Raw genomic sequence first — 15,396 nt, 5'->3', positions numbered from 1 at the left:
GTTCCGTGCCACACGAGCAGATGGTCTGTGTGACCTGGGTCCGCCAGTGATTTGTCCGAAGCCGCGATACCATGGCCGCGATGGGGGCGGGGGGGCAACGAGGAGAGACTGGAGTCGTTGGCCTCATGGCAGGTCTTTGTTGGCCTTCCCCGGGAGACAGCAGTGGCGGCATATTCTGCCTTCCACATGTCCCAGACGGCTCGATCTATCATCCGATACATATCACTTGCCGTGAGCTGTATGGGTAGCTTCTTCCTCGAGAGCTAGCGCTCCCTGGCGGGCAGCCCTGTCAGCCCTTTCGTTGCCCTGGAGTCCCACATGAGAGGGGACCCACTGGTACTGGAGGCATACACCCAGTTGGGCCGCCTCTGCCGAGAGACGTATGTCATTTAAGACGTCGGATATTGTAGTGCAGTGGGCGCCCTGCAAGACAGTCAGGCTCGAACGGGAGTCTGACAGGATCGTGACGCGTGGTGGCTTCTGAGGAAGGGCGATGATTTTGATCAGAGCCTCCCGGATGGCAATAAGTTCAGCCGTGAGGATGGTGGTGGGGGGTAGCCTTATGGGGAAAGTCTTTCTAGTGGATTGTAGATAGAAGCCAGCTCCTGTACGACCGTCTTCAAGTACAGAGTCATCCGTATATACTAGAAAATCCCCAGCATAATATTCTGCTAGGAATTTCTTGGTGCTTTCGAGCAACAGATGGTGGCTTGCCTGGCGGCCTAGTCCATAGGCTTCGGTCCTTACTTCAGGTGGTGAGTAGGTCCAGGGAGGAAAGGGGTCTTGCTGATTTTGGGCCACTAAGCGGCGATCACCAGGTTGTAGTCCAGCTTGGAGGCAGATATCCTTGACGGAGATAGGCAGACCGCATACGGGTTCCGTCGGTGGGGCCGCGACCCATCCCTCGGAAAGTTCCTCGTCAGTCGAGTTCGGTACTCTGGCTGAACTGAAGAGGTATCGGCAGGCGTCCCTTTTGATACGGCGCCATAGTGGCAGGATGCCAGCTTCACTGTACACCTGCTCGTGAGGGACCGACCGCGGGAGACCGAGTCCCACTCGTAGTGCTTGACACTCAATTTGGGTCATCTTGTGCACTGCATCCCTTGACAGATCATGTAGCACTGCCGCCCCAAAGAGGAGCCTTGACCGCACTAGACTCTGAACGATGGGGACAAGAGTTTTGCGGTGTTGGCCCCAGGGTTCGTGCCGGATGGCTCTGACAAGGTTGAGGGCCCGTCGTGCATTGAGTGTAACTTGCTGGATGTGTTGAGACCATCTGCCATCTCTCTGGAATATAACCCCTAGGTACCGGACGGACTTCGCAGGTCTTACAGGTGTTCCACAGATCTTGATGTGGTTCCATTCCGGGTATGTGCCACTGTTGAATCCTATCTGGTGGACAGGCATATAGGTTGTCTTGGCTGCCGAAAGCGAGAAACCAAGGCTTGTAAGTTGGGTCACTACCAGATCGATCTGGCTCTGGAAGTGACGAAGTTCGGCTCTGTGCTGAGTTGAGTCCCTCTTTGGTCGCCGGTGCCTCGTCTTTCTCCATAGGGCTATGTCGTCAGCATAGGCAGTGACGATCGTGTCCCCTCTCACCCCTTTCCCCACATCTGCAATGAGCAACGTGAAAAGGAGGGGGGCTACAACTGAACCTTGGGGGACCCCCATGTCGACAGCTGCCTTAGTACTGAGAGCCCCTTCTCTCCTTACCGAGATGGAACGGCCAGAGAGAAAGGAGCAGGCGAATTTGTATATGGCTGGGGAGACCCCGAGTGATTTCAGCTTACTCAAAAGCTTGGCGTGCCAGACGGTGTCAAAGGCCTTGGCGATGTCGAGGAAGCACGTATGCAGTACCCTTTTTTGCCTCTGGGCCCTGCGGATATGCTCAGATAGCCGCACGACGTGGTCTGTGACACTCCTCCCTGGAGTTTTGGAAGTGCCCCTCTGGAGTCGACGAAGTCCTTTAGGCGATTTAGCACCAATCTCTCGTATACCTTGCCAATATGGGAGGTTAGGGCAACTGGTCTATGGTTGACAACCTTCCCACTATGTTTGCCTGCCTTGGGGATAGGCACCACAATGGCGTGTTTCCAAGCTTCAGGAACTATTCCTTCCTTCCAGCACTTGTTAAAGAGGGAGAGGAGGGTCTTTTGCATGGGGGCAGGAAGGTGCTGCAGAAGTGGGTATGTGACCCTGTCAGCACCTGGGGACTTTTTGGTAGCCTTAGTTGCCCTCAACGCCCATCGCAGCTCCTGAAGGGTGAAGTCTGCGTCCGATCCTGGTGGGGGGGAGAGGTCCATGCGGGCTTCTTCTTGGCGAGCACGTCGTTGATCCTCGGGGAGGTTGTCCGTCGAGCTTGCGTCAGCGAAATGGCGGAGGAATCCCTTAGCTTTCTGCTCCGGCGTACGTAGTAATTCTCCGTCGGGGGCAGTAAGGTCTCTGCTTGGAGGGTTGTAGCGCATCTTCATAATCTTGAACTTCTTCCAGGCTGCAGTGAGGTCTTCTTTGTCGTCCCCGCTGTTCCTCCAGAAGTTTAGTTTTGCCCTGGCGATGGTCTGTTTGCATTCCGCTTTAGTCCTCTTCATGTCGGTAAAGGCTTCCTCTGTTCCCTCTCTCAGGTAGCGTTGGTAGGTCCTTCTATTGTTTCGGACGGCGTTCTGACAATCGTCTGTCCACCATGGATGACCCCGTCTCCCATTTCCGGTTCTTACTTGGGGGATGGCGTAGCTCGCCGCTGCGAGCACGGTGTCAGTGAATCTGGCGTTTAGGTCCTCTATTGTGGAGTTGGGGTCATGATGACATTGAAAATTTACCAGGAAGGCTTGGAACGCTTTCCAGTCTGCTCTGGAAAGGTTTAACTTTTCCTGCGCTGGTGGGAGGTGGAGTGTAGGGGAGAGGTGAATGGTGATGGATATGGGGAGGTGGTCTGAGGACATGGGATCGTTGAGGGTAAGCCAGTCCGTTGCCCCCGCCAGGTTTGAAGAGACGAAAGAGAGGTCGATGGCCGTCTTGCTGTGCCCCGCTACGTCGGGAAGCCTGGTATGACTTCCGTCATTTAGGAGGATCATGTCGGCAGCGTCTAGTTGGGAGGTAATGGCCGGGGAGGTGTGGGCGTAGTTACTGTCCTAGAGTGCACCACGTCGGTTGAAGTCGCCCACCACTACCCAGTTCTCAGGGATGTCCTGAAGCCAGGTGAAGTGCTGGGAAGGCACAGGGTTATACACATTGAAGATGTGTATGATACGGTCTCCTTCTACCGAGACAGATGTAACCACCCCGTACCCTTCTTCCAGGGATATGCTAGACAGTTGCCCTGGTTGGGCAGCCAATCCTAGTGCTACATACGTGGCGACACGCGCCTCGCCTGCTTCATCCGTCTTGTAGAAAGGTGGGTAGTGATAGCCAGGCAGGGTAGGGAGTTGGCAGGGTCGCTTGCGGAGAGATTGGAGGGCAAAGACCTCGTAGGAGTTCCTTGCGAGATGTTGCACCAAGAGGTCCCAGGCGGTGTTTATCGCCCGGCAGTTCCATTGCATGATCCTAAGCTCTGCCATGGTTTGCAATGTCGGCGATGGAATGAAGGATCAAGAAGATCCCATCTAAGAGGCGAGCCGCTTGAGGATTTGATCGGGCCAGGTCTTGCTGTAGTATTCTTACGGTTTCCTGAATGTGCCCGATGGAGCTATTTAAGGGAGTTTCCGTAAGAGGTGATGAGGGGGCGGAAGGGGCTGCTTGGACAGCATCCGTCTTATTTGATTCTTCCTTCTTCTCAGGGGGTGTAGGTGTGGAGTCAGTCTGGTTGCTAGAGGGGGTAGCTGTCCTTTTGCGGTTTTTCCTCTTTTTCTGCTTTTTCTCTTTCCCTATGATGTCTTCGTTTGGTAGGGGAGGGATGGCGTGGGTTGGTGGTGCCTTTTCAGCGGCGTCGGAGGAGTTTGGTGGATTTGAAGTGATGCAAGGGGGCGTATTATCCGGGAGTGTAGTGGCAGGTGCCGTTTTGCCTGAGTTCCCTGTCTTTGCCTGAGATTTAGGGCGCTTCGGCGTTGTTTCAAAGTTCCTGTCCCGGGTCCGTTCTTCCTTAAGGTGGGTGTCCCAGCGTTCTCTGACGACGGCTAAGGCTTCGGAGAAAGTGACGTATTTTTGGTTCTTAACTTCTTGCGCAGTCTTCCTAATGGCGAACTCAGGGCATTTTGGGTACGCGGCGGAGTGGTTCCCACAACAGTTGACGCAGAAAAGCTGCTTTTCCTGACAGTCCTGCGTGGGATGGCTTTTTCCACACCGAGCGCATCTGGGGGCTTTCCGTCTACAATCACCTTTGGAGTGTCCCAGGAGTTGACATCTGGTACATCTCCTCACGGAGGCAATGTAGGGGACCGCCTGGTGGAGAGTGTAGCCTAGTTTGACTGTGGAGGGGAGAGAGGCCATAAGGAAGGCCACGCGTACTGACCCAGTCAGAGACCCGTCCCTAGACGTGAGTTGTTTTATGGAGTCGACTGGGAGGTCCTGAGCTTCCATATCGGCTTTAAGGAGTTGTTCAGCGTTCTCGTCGAGAGGTACTCCTTTGATTACTCCGACGACGATGGTCTTTGGAATTCTTGTTTCTATCCGTAGAGATGGTTGTCTCTCTGCTTCAAGTAAGGCTGTGCGCAGTAGCTTCCCCTGTTGCTGCTCCGAGATGCAACTGACCAGCCATTCTCCTTTTGGTGTTTGGCGAATGCCTTCGACTGGCCCAACTGCATATTTTAACATTTGGGCCTGCCGCCAAGAGCCCATCTTTGTGAAGCGGGCGGGGTCATCGGAGGATTTAATAATGACCGGAAATCTTGAGGGACCTGATACTGGCCGGGGCTTCCTGGGTCGTATACGCCTGTTGGAGACGACTTGCCATTTCTCTTCGGGCGAGCCGCGGTGGGAAGTTACAGCTGCTGCGTAAGATACGCGGGCTGGAGCGCGACCCCCTTCCCCTTCTTCAGGTGCGAGAGGGGTAGCGTTGGTATGTGGGGGAGGCGGGGGGGACTGGTCGGCGATAAGTCCGGCGGGCGGGTTACTGTTTTCCGCAGGTAAAACTGGGTCCTCATCCATGTCTTCCGGAAGGTCCCAAGGGTCAGGATTCCCTGAGCGGCGGGCGCCGCGGAGGCGCTTTCGACGGTGAAGGTCTTGAGGAGAAGCATCTTCGTCTTCACTGCAGGAGAAAATGCTCTTTGGGTTTGAAGGTTCTTCCATTTGGACAAGGTGGGTGGGGAGAAATTTCTCCCACGGTGCACGCACTGTCACAGTGAGCGAGGCCAATGTGTGCTGTGTGCTCTCTGAGTAGACTCTGATGTTGTCTATCATCTGCTCGGACGCTAAAATTGCTTACTAGAAGTTAAGGTACAAGTATATATGAGGAAGTGAGGGGTACATAAAAGGGGATGGGGAAAGTGGGGGGACTCAGGTTACATGCCCTTGAAGTGGTTGAGTCAAGGAAGGACAATTGGTGGTATTTTGTCCGACCGCTCTTAACATTATTTTGTTGACCGCTAACTTCGTAATACAATCTGGGGGCCATTGACCTTTTGAGGTATTAAAGTTAGGATAATGTTTTATTAGAGAAGATTCTACAATTTTCCTTCGATAGCTACAGTGTGATTTAAAAATAATTGATGCATTATCCCACTCTAATCTTTGGTCTTTTTGGCTGTCATGAAGGAACACAGCGGAGTTAACTTGTCCATATTTTATGGAGTTTTTATGTTCCTTTAATCTCGTGGACAAATCCCTGCCAGTTTGGCCCCAGTAGACATTATCACAGTCTTTACAAGGCAATTTATATACCCCGGAGTTTTGGTCCACATCATCCCTCCGGTGTACATTTACTACCTTTCTAAAAATGCTGTTTGGATATTTGTAAATAAATTTGATTTGGTTATTAGGTAGAAGCTTGGAGACCGAGTTGATAGATTCATTAAATGGTACAATGATGTTATTGTTACCCCATTTAAACTTCTCCCTGGGGTTATTTGGTTTATAAAAATTGGATTTGGCTTTATGTACGGCTTTCTTTAAAAACCATTCCGGATAACTTACGTTAGAGAGTTGTTTATTGATGATGTCAAATTCTTTTTGCAAGAATTGTGGACTACAAATCCTAAGGGCTCTGAGGCCCGATGCAACACTAGATTTAATATTATCCGGATGGTAGCTAAAAAAGTGTAGGTAATTTCCTGTGTGGGTAGGCTTCCTATACACAGTAAAGGACAATTGGTCCGGGTCTCTTATGACCGAAATGTCCAGGAATGGGATCCTACCTCCTTCTTCCCATTCGACCTTAAAATTAATATTCTTAGCTAATTTATTTATTTATTTAATTTAACAAAGAATTCATCAAAAGAACCCCACAAATCGTTCCATAGTGTAAAGATATCATCAACATACCTAAACCAAAATATATCAGGTGGTTTAATCTTAGGTAATAAAGTACTTTCAAAATACTCCATGTATAGGTTAGCTAACACGGGTGAAAGGTTAGAACCCATACTGCAACCATATCTTTGTCTAAAATAAAAATTATTGAAAGTAAAAACATTGGTATTGATGCATAAACGGGTCAGGCTAATTATCTTTGATACTGAAAGTGGGAGTTTATATTGATATGGGTGCAGTTTGGTTTCCAAAAAACTTAAGATATCTTCCGTGTTAACATTTGTGAATAAGGAAACTATATCGAGACTTAGTAGTTTGCTATTTGTAGGTATGATTTGTCTTTTAATTTTACTCACAAAATCTTCTGAGTGTTTAATGTGAGTTTGAGAAACTTCCCACAAATGGTGACAAAATCCCTGTGAGCCATTTTTATACCTTACTTGTGCATGAATTCCTATTGGAGATAATTGGCCTTAGAGGGGTGCCTTCTTTATGTAATTTAGGAAGCTCATAAAAGTTAGGTAATTGAGGGTTAATGACTCTTAAATTATCAAATAATTCGTCTCCTACTATTTTTCGGGCTTTCTTATTAAACTCTGCGTAGGTGTTCCTGAGAGGATTTTTAGTAAGGCTTTCATAGGTGTCCTTATCAGCTAACATATTAAGGGCTTTTGTGACATAGTCTTTTTGATTAAGAATTACTATTTTACCTCCTTTGTCGGCTCTTGTGATGATGATATTTTTACGTTTGGTGAGATGTTCGACTGCCAATTTCAATCTTTTAGGTAAACCACTGTCTCCCTTAACACAGTCCATAATACATTGCAAAAGGACTCCTTTTAAACACTGTAGGTCTTTGTCATAGTCGTTAGCTGCCATGAATTTATCAAAACCCACAATGTAGTCCAAGGTATGACTTTTGTCTGGTTTTATGGCAAAATTAACCCCTAAACCTAACACTTCTTGTTCGTATCTTGAGAGAGTCTCATCCGAGAGGTTAGTCACATTGTCCGTTAGAGAGAACTTAGTCCAAGCACTGTTGTTGCATAGTCTAATACGTTTCTTATTAAGTCTATTTTTATGTTTATCACTTACGTAAAGGGCTTTTCCAAGGGCCAGCCTAGAAAGACATTTGTACTTTGTGTAGGTACTAATGACTGAGGGGGTGGAGGAGAACTAGGAACATCTGTATTTTGTTGTACTGTATATTGCTAATACACACAGTGCCATAAGGTATTTCTTTTAATTTTCTTGAAAACTTTGTTGCAAAAGACAATAGGGATTCATCCATCTTATAGTTGAGAGAAGATGTTACCCTTCTCTCAAAAGGTTCCAACAGCAAGAATTAAAAAAAGATATTTCTGTGGTCCTGGCAGAGATGGCTATGCAGGAGTTTGAGGAAGAGATGTTGGTTGCGGCACTTGTAACTTTGAAAACATGGGTGAGATATGTGGATGATGTGTTCGTGATTATGAAGGAGGTGGAGGTTGATTGCTTTCTCAACTTCTTGAATGGGAGGAACGAAGCCATCCAGTTTTAAATGGAGAGGGAAGTGAAAGGACAGTTGCCGTTCCTGGGTGTCCTGGTAGCAAAATGTGGGACCAATTTGACCACGGGAGTGTATAGAAAGGACACTCATACAGACAGGCTCTTAGATTATGACAGTTGCCACCCGGTGGATCATAAGAAGAGTGTGGTGAGGACGTTGTGGTCAAGAGCGGGGAATTTGTGCTCGACCGAGGGGAACTTGACAGAAGAGAGGAAACACCTGGAGAAGGTCTTTGCGGACAATGGGTAGCCCAAATCAGTTATTAGAAGATGGACTACAAAGCAGGGAAGAAAAAGAGCAGCGGACACGAGGCAGGCGGCAACAAGAAGAGTTACTTTACCATACGTGAAAGGGGCTTCTGAGGTGGCTGCAAGATTATTGAGGAAGCACGGGATTGAGGTAGCCCACAAGCCTGCCAATACTCTACATGGGGCTTTGACGAAGGTGAAAGACGCGAAGGTGGAAGAGAACAAGACGGGAGTTGTGTATGACATTGGTTACGGTAATTGTGGTACTCGTTACATAGGAGAAACGGGTAAGAAACTATCGACGAGAATTAAGGAGCATCAGCGTGCGGTAAACCGAAAAGATGGCAGTTCGGCGATCTACAGGCATTGTCAGGAGGAGCAGCACGAGATGGATTGGGACAATGTTGGTGTGAAATATAGAAATAACAAGAAAAGAGAGAGGTTATTTTTGGAGGCTTGGGCGAGTGACAGCAACATCGTCAACAAATGCATCAATTTAAACACAATTTATAAGAGAGCGAAGGACAGGCAGAACAGGTGTTTCCATGTTTACGCAAACCTTGTAATTAATTTCTCCATGAAATTCAGAACATGATTTAGTTTTTTGTTAGGTTTTGTATTGTAGCTACAGAGGAGCGAATGACAAGGACAGTAGGAGTGATAGCAGGCGGCTTGGGATAGGGGATTTTGCCTGGTGTGAGATTCTGTCATCATTAGCTTTTTGGATTTTAGTACCAGCATGTTCTTGCCTCTTATATTTATTTTTGTAATCCTTGCTCTATGTCGGGGAGTTTTACTAGTGTGAAATTCTGTTAACCTGCACCTCTGTTCAATCTGGTGGAACATGTCCCAGGGAACACCTGTTCAATATTTAATTTGTTCCTTTAGCTGACATTGTATAACCCTGAAGGCGAACCCCAGACAGGGTTCGAAACATCGGTAGTAAATTCTGTTGCTGTGAATCCAGTGACTGAAATTTTTCCGAGAACATGGCTCCTGGACTCTAGCTCTTTACGAATATATATATATATATATATATACACACACACACACACACACACACACACACACACACACACACACACACACACACACACACAAATATATATATATATATATATATATATATATATATAGGTTACAGTGACTTTAGAAAAGATATAAAGTAGTGCTCATGAAAATTGCATTTTAAGAGTGCGCTATGTTTTTTTTTTTTTTTTTTTTTTTTTTTTTTTTTTTAGGCGAATACCCCGTGGTTCCAGTTTGGCTCTTCTTGTGGATTTTTGTTTATTGTCATCGTATTCTACATTGGTGAAATGCTCGCGTCTTGTTGCTGTGTTCGAGACAATTCATCTGGAACCTAGATGAGGAAGGATTACTGTTCCAACCAATTTTGTGTGAGGAGATGGCCTGGGTGATTATATGTTTCAGTACGTCGCCTCCGATGGACTGGTTATGTGGAATTATTGGTTGACAACCTTGTAAATATATTGTATATATATATTTACAGAACACATGCATGTAAACTCTTTTTGAAATATCGAGATTCCATTTTTTATATAATTCAAATTCGTCAAGAGCCAGGCAGCCATGTTGCTTACATCATAGATTAGGTAGCCATGTTATCTATGTCATAGGCAGCCATATTGAGACGTCATACTATTCGGCCATATTGCTTTCACTAAGTTATTGTTATGGTTATCCCTTCACAGTGGCACTTTCTTTAATTATCTATTTTTAAGAGAATTGGTGTTATTGTTTATTTTTTAAAGCATTTCCCAAGTATTGGATATAATTTTAGTGGGGCATGTGTTTTTGTAAGCAGTCACAATAATTAATGTATGTATTAAGATTTTTCATGTATATGCTGCTACGAAGTGGTACCAAATTGTCTAGCTCTCCTTAAGCGATGTTTACTAAGCATAAGTTACCCTCTTTTATTAGTAACCAAACATCACCTCAAACAATGGCTAACACTACATTTAGGTTTCTACATCAGGACCTTTCCATAGTTAAATTCAAAGCTCAGGACCCGCATTATTCAGCGGCTGCCTTCCTCCAACAGTGAGAGGACAGCATAGTGAATACTAATGTGAGTAGTGGTTCTGAGATCTCATTCGTAAGATCTCAACTTATTCCCCTTTGGCATCAGATGCTGTAATGACTGTCATTTTATATTATTTGTTTATTTGATTTGTTATAATTTATCTGTTTATTATTATTTGCTTGATTCACATTTATTATTAGTTATTTTTGGAGGCTTGGGCGAGTGGCAGCAACATCGTCAACAAATGCATCAATTTAAACCCAATTTATAAGGGAGCGAAGGACAGGCAGGACAGAAGGAGCAGTGATCGGCGACCTGTGTAGTGCTTTTATGCCGGGACTGTGATATTTGGTATTTTTGTTCCTTTTTGCACTTTTTATCTTGGTGGTTCCATTTTTATGACACTTTTTACAAACTTTGTAATTAATTTCTTTACGTCATTCAGAATTGGTTTCTTGTGTTTTATTGTTTGTGACTTATATCGTAGCTATATGAGTGCAGTGTTATTTTGTCGGGTATGTGATATTTGGTTCTTTTTGTTCCTTCTTTTTTGTTTTGGTGGACACTTTATACAAATTATGTAATTAATTTCTTCATGTCATTCAGAATTGGTTTTGTTTTGTTTTATTGTTTTGATTTGTATTGTCGCTATAGTGTTATTTTGTCGGGCTTGATATTTGGTTCTTTATGTTCTTTTATTTTGGCGTTTCCATGTTTATGCAAACCTTGTAATTAATTTCTTCATGTAATTCAGAACATGATTTAGTTTTTTTCAGGATTTGTATTGTAGCTACAGAGGAGCGAATGACAAGAAGGACCGTAGGAGTGATGGCAGGCGGCTTGGAATAGGGGATTTTGCCTGGTATGAGATTATGTCATCACTAGCTTTTTGGATTTTAGTACCAGCATGTTCTTGCCTCTTATATTTATTTTTGTAATCCTTGCTCTATGTCGGGGAGTTTTACTAGTGTGAAATTCTGTTAACCTGCACCTCTGTTCAATCTGGTGGGACCTGTCCCAGGGAACACCTGTTTAATATTTAATTTGTTCCTTTAGCTGACATTGTATAACCCTGAAGACGAACCCCATACAGGGTTCGAAACATCGGTAGTAAACTCTGTTACTCTGAGTCCAGTGTTTGATTATTTCCGAGTATATATATATATATATATATTATGTATATATATATCATATATATATTTATATATATTTATATATATATGTATATATATATATATATATATATATATATATATATACATATATATTTGGGATAAAGGCCATTCAAAATACATGTTCTGTTGAAGTCGACAGAAGTTACAGCATTATTCAGTTTGCAGTTTGCCTTTTCAATTTTTCTAACGGTGTTCCGATCTTCGTAGGCGAGGGTACTAAGTAAGTTTCCAAAATCCATATTAACTCGAGACGTCTTTCGGCCTTCACTCGGCCATCTTCAGGAGTGTAAGTATAGATGTGTTATGTTGAAATGGTGATTATATGTGGTTTGTGTTGGCACTGGGGGAGGTGACCTTAGTGTAGAAGGTGGCGCCCCGTGGGGTGCTGTCTGTCTAAGTCCTTGTGGCGCTCCGTGTGGTGCTTGTGAGTTTCTAGCTTCCGTCATTCGTAATCTCCGGCTGTTATGTTCATTGTGTAGGATTACTGTGTTTTCTTCCATCATTTTTCTACTCAGTGTTTGCCCATGTGTCCTGTCGTTATGGCGGCGTATCGCTCCATCCTGTAAGTGCGCTGTGATTCTTTTGGACAGTGTGGTTGTAGTGAAACCTATATACCTGGTAGGTAGGCGACTGCAGTCACCAATATTACAAGTATATTGGTATACTAGGTTCACTTTTTGCAGTGTATTTGTTGGTGGGAGACAGCTATTCTTCATTACTAGATTGGAGGTTCGTTTGGATTTGTAATAAATTGTGAGTTTGATGTGTGTGTCGGGATTGGTGGGTTTAACATTACGCTGAATGATATTCCGCATGACTTTTTCGTCTTGTTTGTAACCAGAAGACATAACGTTTTTATAATATAAATTGATGGTCCACGTGTGTCTCTTGGGCCATGAAAGTGTCCAGTCGTCTTCTTATGACATCGTCTATCTCTTGTTTCTTGTAGCCGTTGTTGGAAAGTAGTTGGGAGATTCTTTTCAATTCAGCGTTGGTAGCAGTCCATGTAGAGCAGTGTGTGAACGCACGCTTAACAAAAGAATTAATCACACTGCGTTTCCTTCAGCTAGAAACTCACAAGCACCACACGGAGCGCCACAAGGACTTAGACAGACAGCACCCCACGGGGCGCCACCTTCTACACAATGGTCACCTCCCCCAGTGCCAACATAAACCACATATAATCACCATTTCAACATAACACATCTATACTTACACACCAACAAGTAACACACCCCTTCACCAGCTTGACTGGTGATAACCGCAATAATGTAATAATAATAATGGTAATGGTAATAATAATGATAATAATAATAATGATAATATCGTTACTCAAACCTGACCTGGGGTAAAACAGGAATCCTCATGCCTTACCTGGGGCTAATCAGGAACGCCCTCTAAACGCGGGAAGTGAAATCTACTCACTAACCGTAAATTACACACATACACCTCTCACGAACATAGCCGCATCCCACGCACAAACATATACACTTCCTTTTTCTTCGACTAAAATTCGCTTCCTTTCTCACTTTCTCTTATACTACATCTTCTCATTTCAGTTTACCTCCCACTAAAGATTTTTCCGTTTTTCCCCCTTTCTCTACTACTACGCCTCCTACCATTTTCTAAACTTTCGTTGGTGATCCTAACCCCGCTGGTAACCCCGTTGGTAATCCCAACCTCCTAACCTCCGGCGTCAGGCGCTTCCCTCCAAGCTCCTGGTCAAGTCCTCCTATGCCATGACAACAATCTAGCCCCTAATTGCTCGCGATTCGCCCGGTGGCAATAGCCCTCTTTTATACACTACTATCTTTTCATTTTCTAACAGACGTTCTTCCCCTCCCACAAAACCCGATCCCGCGCAAGCGAGGTGGTCTTTTCTTGAATTCCAGAATTCCAGATACTTACACTCCTGAAGATGGCCGAGTGATGGCCGAAATACGTCTCGAGTTAATATGGATTTTGGAAACTTACTTAGTACCCTCGCCTACGAAGATCGGAACACCGTTAGAAAAACTGAAAAAGCAAACTGCAAACTGAACTGAATAATGCTGTAACTGCTGTCGACTTCAACAGAACACACACACACACACACACACACACACACACACACACACACACACACACACACACACACACACACACATATATATATATATATATATATATATATATATATATATTGCGCCACCAAACACTAGGTGCACTAGAAAAATTAAGAGCGTCTTGGCTCAGTGAAACTTGCTACACGACTGGCAAGTCACGTCAAGCTCACAGGAGTTCGCTTGGGTCGAACACTTGGTTCTTACGTTTAATATCATACATTATAATACATCACAATTTAGTTAATAATACAATTAACTATCAAAAATCAGCGCAACTCAACTCAAGTCACTCTATACCCGTACGTTCCCTCATTAACCCTACCTGTACATGTCCTCCTCTTCCTTGACATTCACTGCAACTTATAGTAACATAAAAGTGACCATATTTCTCGACACTGAATCTCCTGTCAACATGAAACGCAAGAGATTCACCATCCTAGAACCCCCAGATATTACCATGCCCTGTCGTTGGTAAATTCTCCGTAGAAATTAACTTCAAAGATCAGTGCCCATCTATTCCAGTTACCGTCTACATAGTTGACGTTCACTTTCCTGCTGATATCCTCATAAGGTTAAAACTGATGAAACAACATAACATAGTCATTTACCCTGCTCAAAATGGTATAATTTATGCGAACCATTTCATTTCTGCATTGCCATCATCAACCCCTCATACCGTAAATCAGATTCACGCGACCAAGCAGGCTCAAGCAGACCATGACTCCTCGTCAGTTGTTTGTACTCCCCTCCCTTCAAATTAATTCCGCTTCATCGCACGAGGATGCACCAGCCGCTAGTATTGATTGTTCCACCACCTCCATACAACAGACTTTCCAGCGCTCAACCACCCCAAATCCTTCCCAAGACTACCTCTTCCACTTAACTTACAGCTGTGGACATGCTTTCCTAACGCAGCAGACGTACTCACTCCTCCCGCATGTCCAAATCAGCTAAACACAGGACTAATCACTCATTAAATACCGCTGATTTTTCACCGCCTGAGGACACCTTTTTGCCCCTCTTAGAGGAATTCAACATCAAATCCACCCCAGTCTCAGAAGTTCTATATACATTCAAATACACTCACGTAGTGGTCATCAGCCCAAAGACAATGTTTCCTCGTGAGAATACAAAGATATACCTACAAATTTTTCAAACCCCAGGTACAGATTTATTCTGTATACCAAAAAATTGCCGTGTCAATGGCATTTCTCTCCTTTCAGCCATCAGATCAACGTTAAAGGTCACACTTACATTTTTATTGCCAATGACACTAACGCACCCCTCCATCTCACAGTTGGAACAAACATTTGGGATTTTGAAGTACAAGCCTCATACATCAAAGTCATGGATGACCAATTCCCTTGTTCTCAAGTTTGTACCACAACTTCCGACGTGGTACACAGGACCCCATTGATGCATCATATTTCAACCCCAAAGATGCACAAGCAGGCTCGGTTACACTTTGCAACAAGTTTAGGCAAACTATTGCCACTCCAGGTGAACCCCTCAGAGTCGCTAACCTCATTCAGCATCACATACCCCTTCGTGAGAACTCCAAACCGGGCTACATTCCCGCATACAGAATGCCACATAGTAAACGCTTGATTGTAGATAACATTATCCAAGGCATGATTACTTAGGACCTTATTGAACCATCAATCCGTGAATGAAACTTCCCTCTCTTTGTTGTCCCTAAACACAATGGTTCCTTCCCCACACTAGTAGATTTAAGGGAACTGAATATACTAACTATACCAGATAGACACCCAATCCCTGTATTGCAAGACCTCTTATATTCCGTCAGTGAAAACAACGTAGTGTTCAGGACATTGGATCTTATGTCAGGATAATTCCAGATCCCCCTTTGCTC

At 44.7% G+C, this 15,396-nt stretch overlaps 1 protein-coding gene across 1 annotated transcript; it reads right to left on the bottom strand.

Annotated features, from left to right (window-relative positions):
- Positions 1–222: 222 nt before the first annotated feature.
- Positions 223–1,671, bottom strand: LOC143021119 (uncharacterized). The gene has a single exon (XM_076178407.1). It carries the CDS (start codon positions 1,669–1,671, stop codon positions 223–225), a length of 1,449 nt encoding a protein of 482 aa, XP_076034522.1.
- Positions 1,672–15,396: the final 13,725 nt, after the last annotated feature.

This window comes from Oratosquilla oratoria, chromosome 41 (genome assembly GCF_046742065.1).
Source record: "Oratosquilla oratoria isolate Oo_2021 chromosome 41, ASM4674206v1, whole genome shotgun sequence".
NCBI lineage: Eukaryota > Metazoa > Arthropoda > Malacostraca > Stomatopoda > Squillidae > Oratosquilla > Oratosquilla oratoria.
The sequence above is the reverse complement of the archived record's forward strand: the minus strand, read 5'-3'. Positions and strand labels throughout refer to the sequence as shown.

Coding starts and splice junctions, on each gene's coding strand:
- LOC143021119 (XM_076178407.1), bottom strand. CDS start 1,671: ATGGGGGTCCCCCAAGGTTCAGTTGTAGCCCCCCTCCTTTTCACGTTG.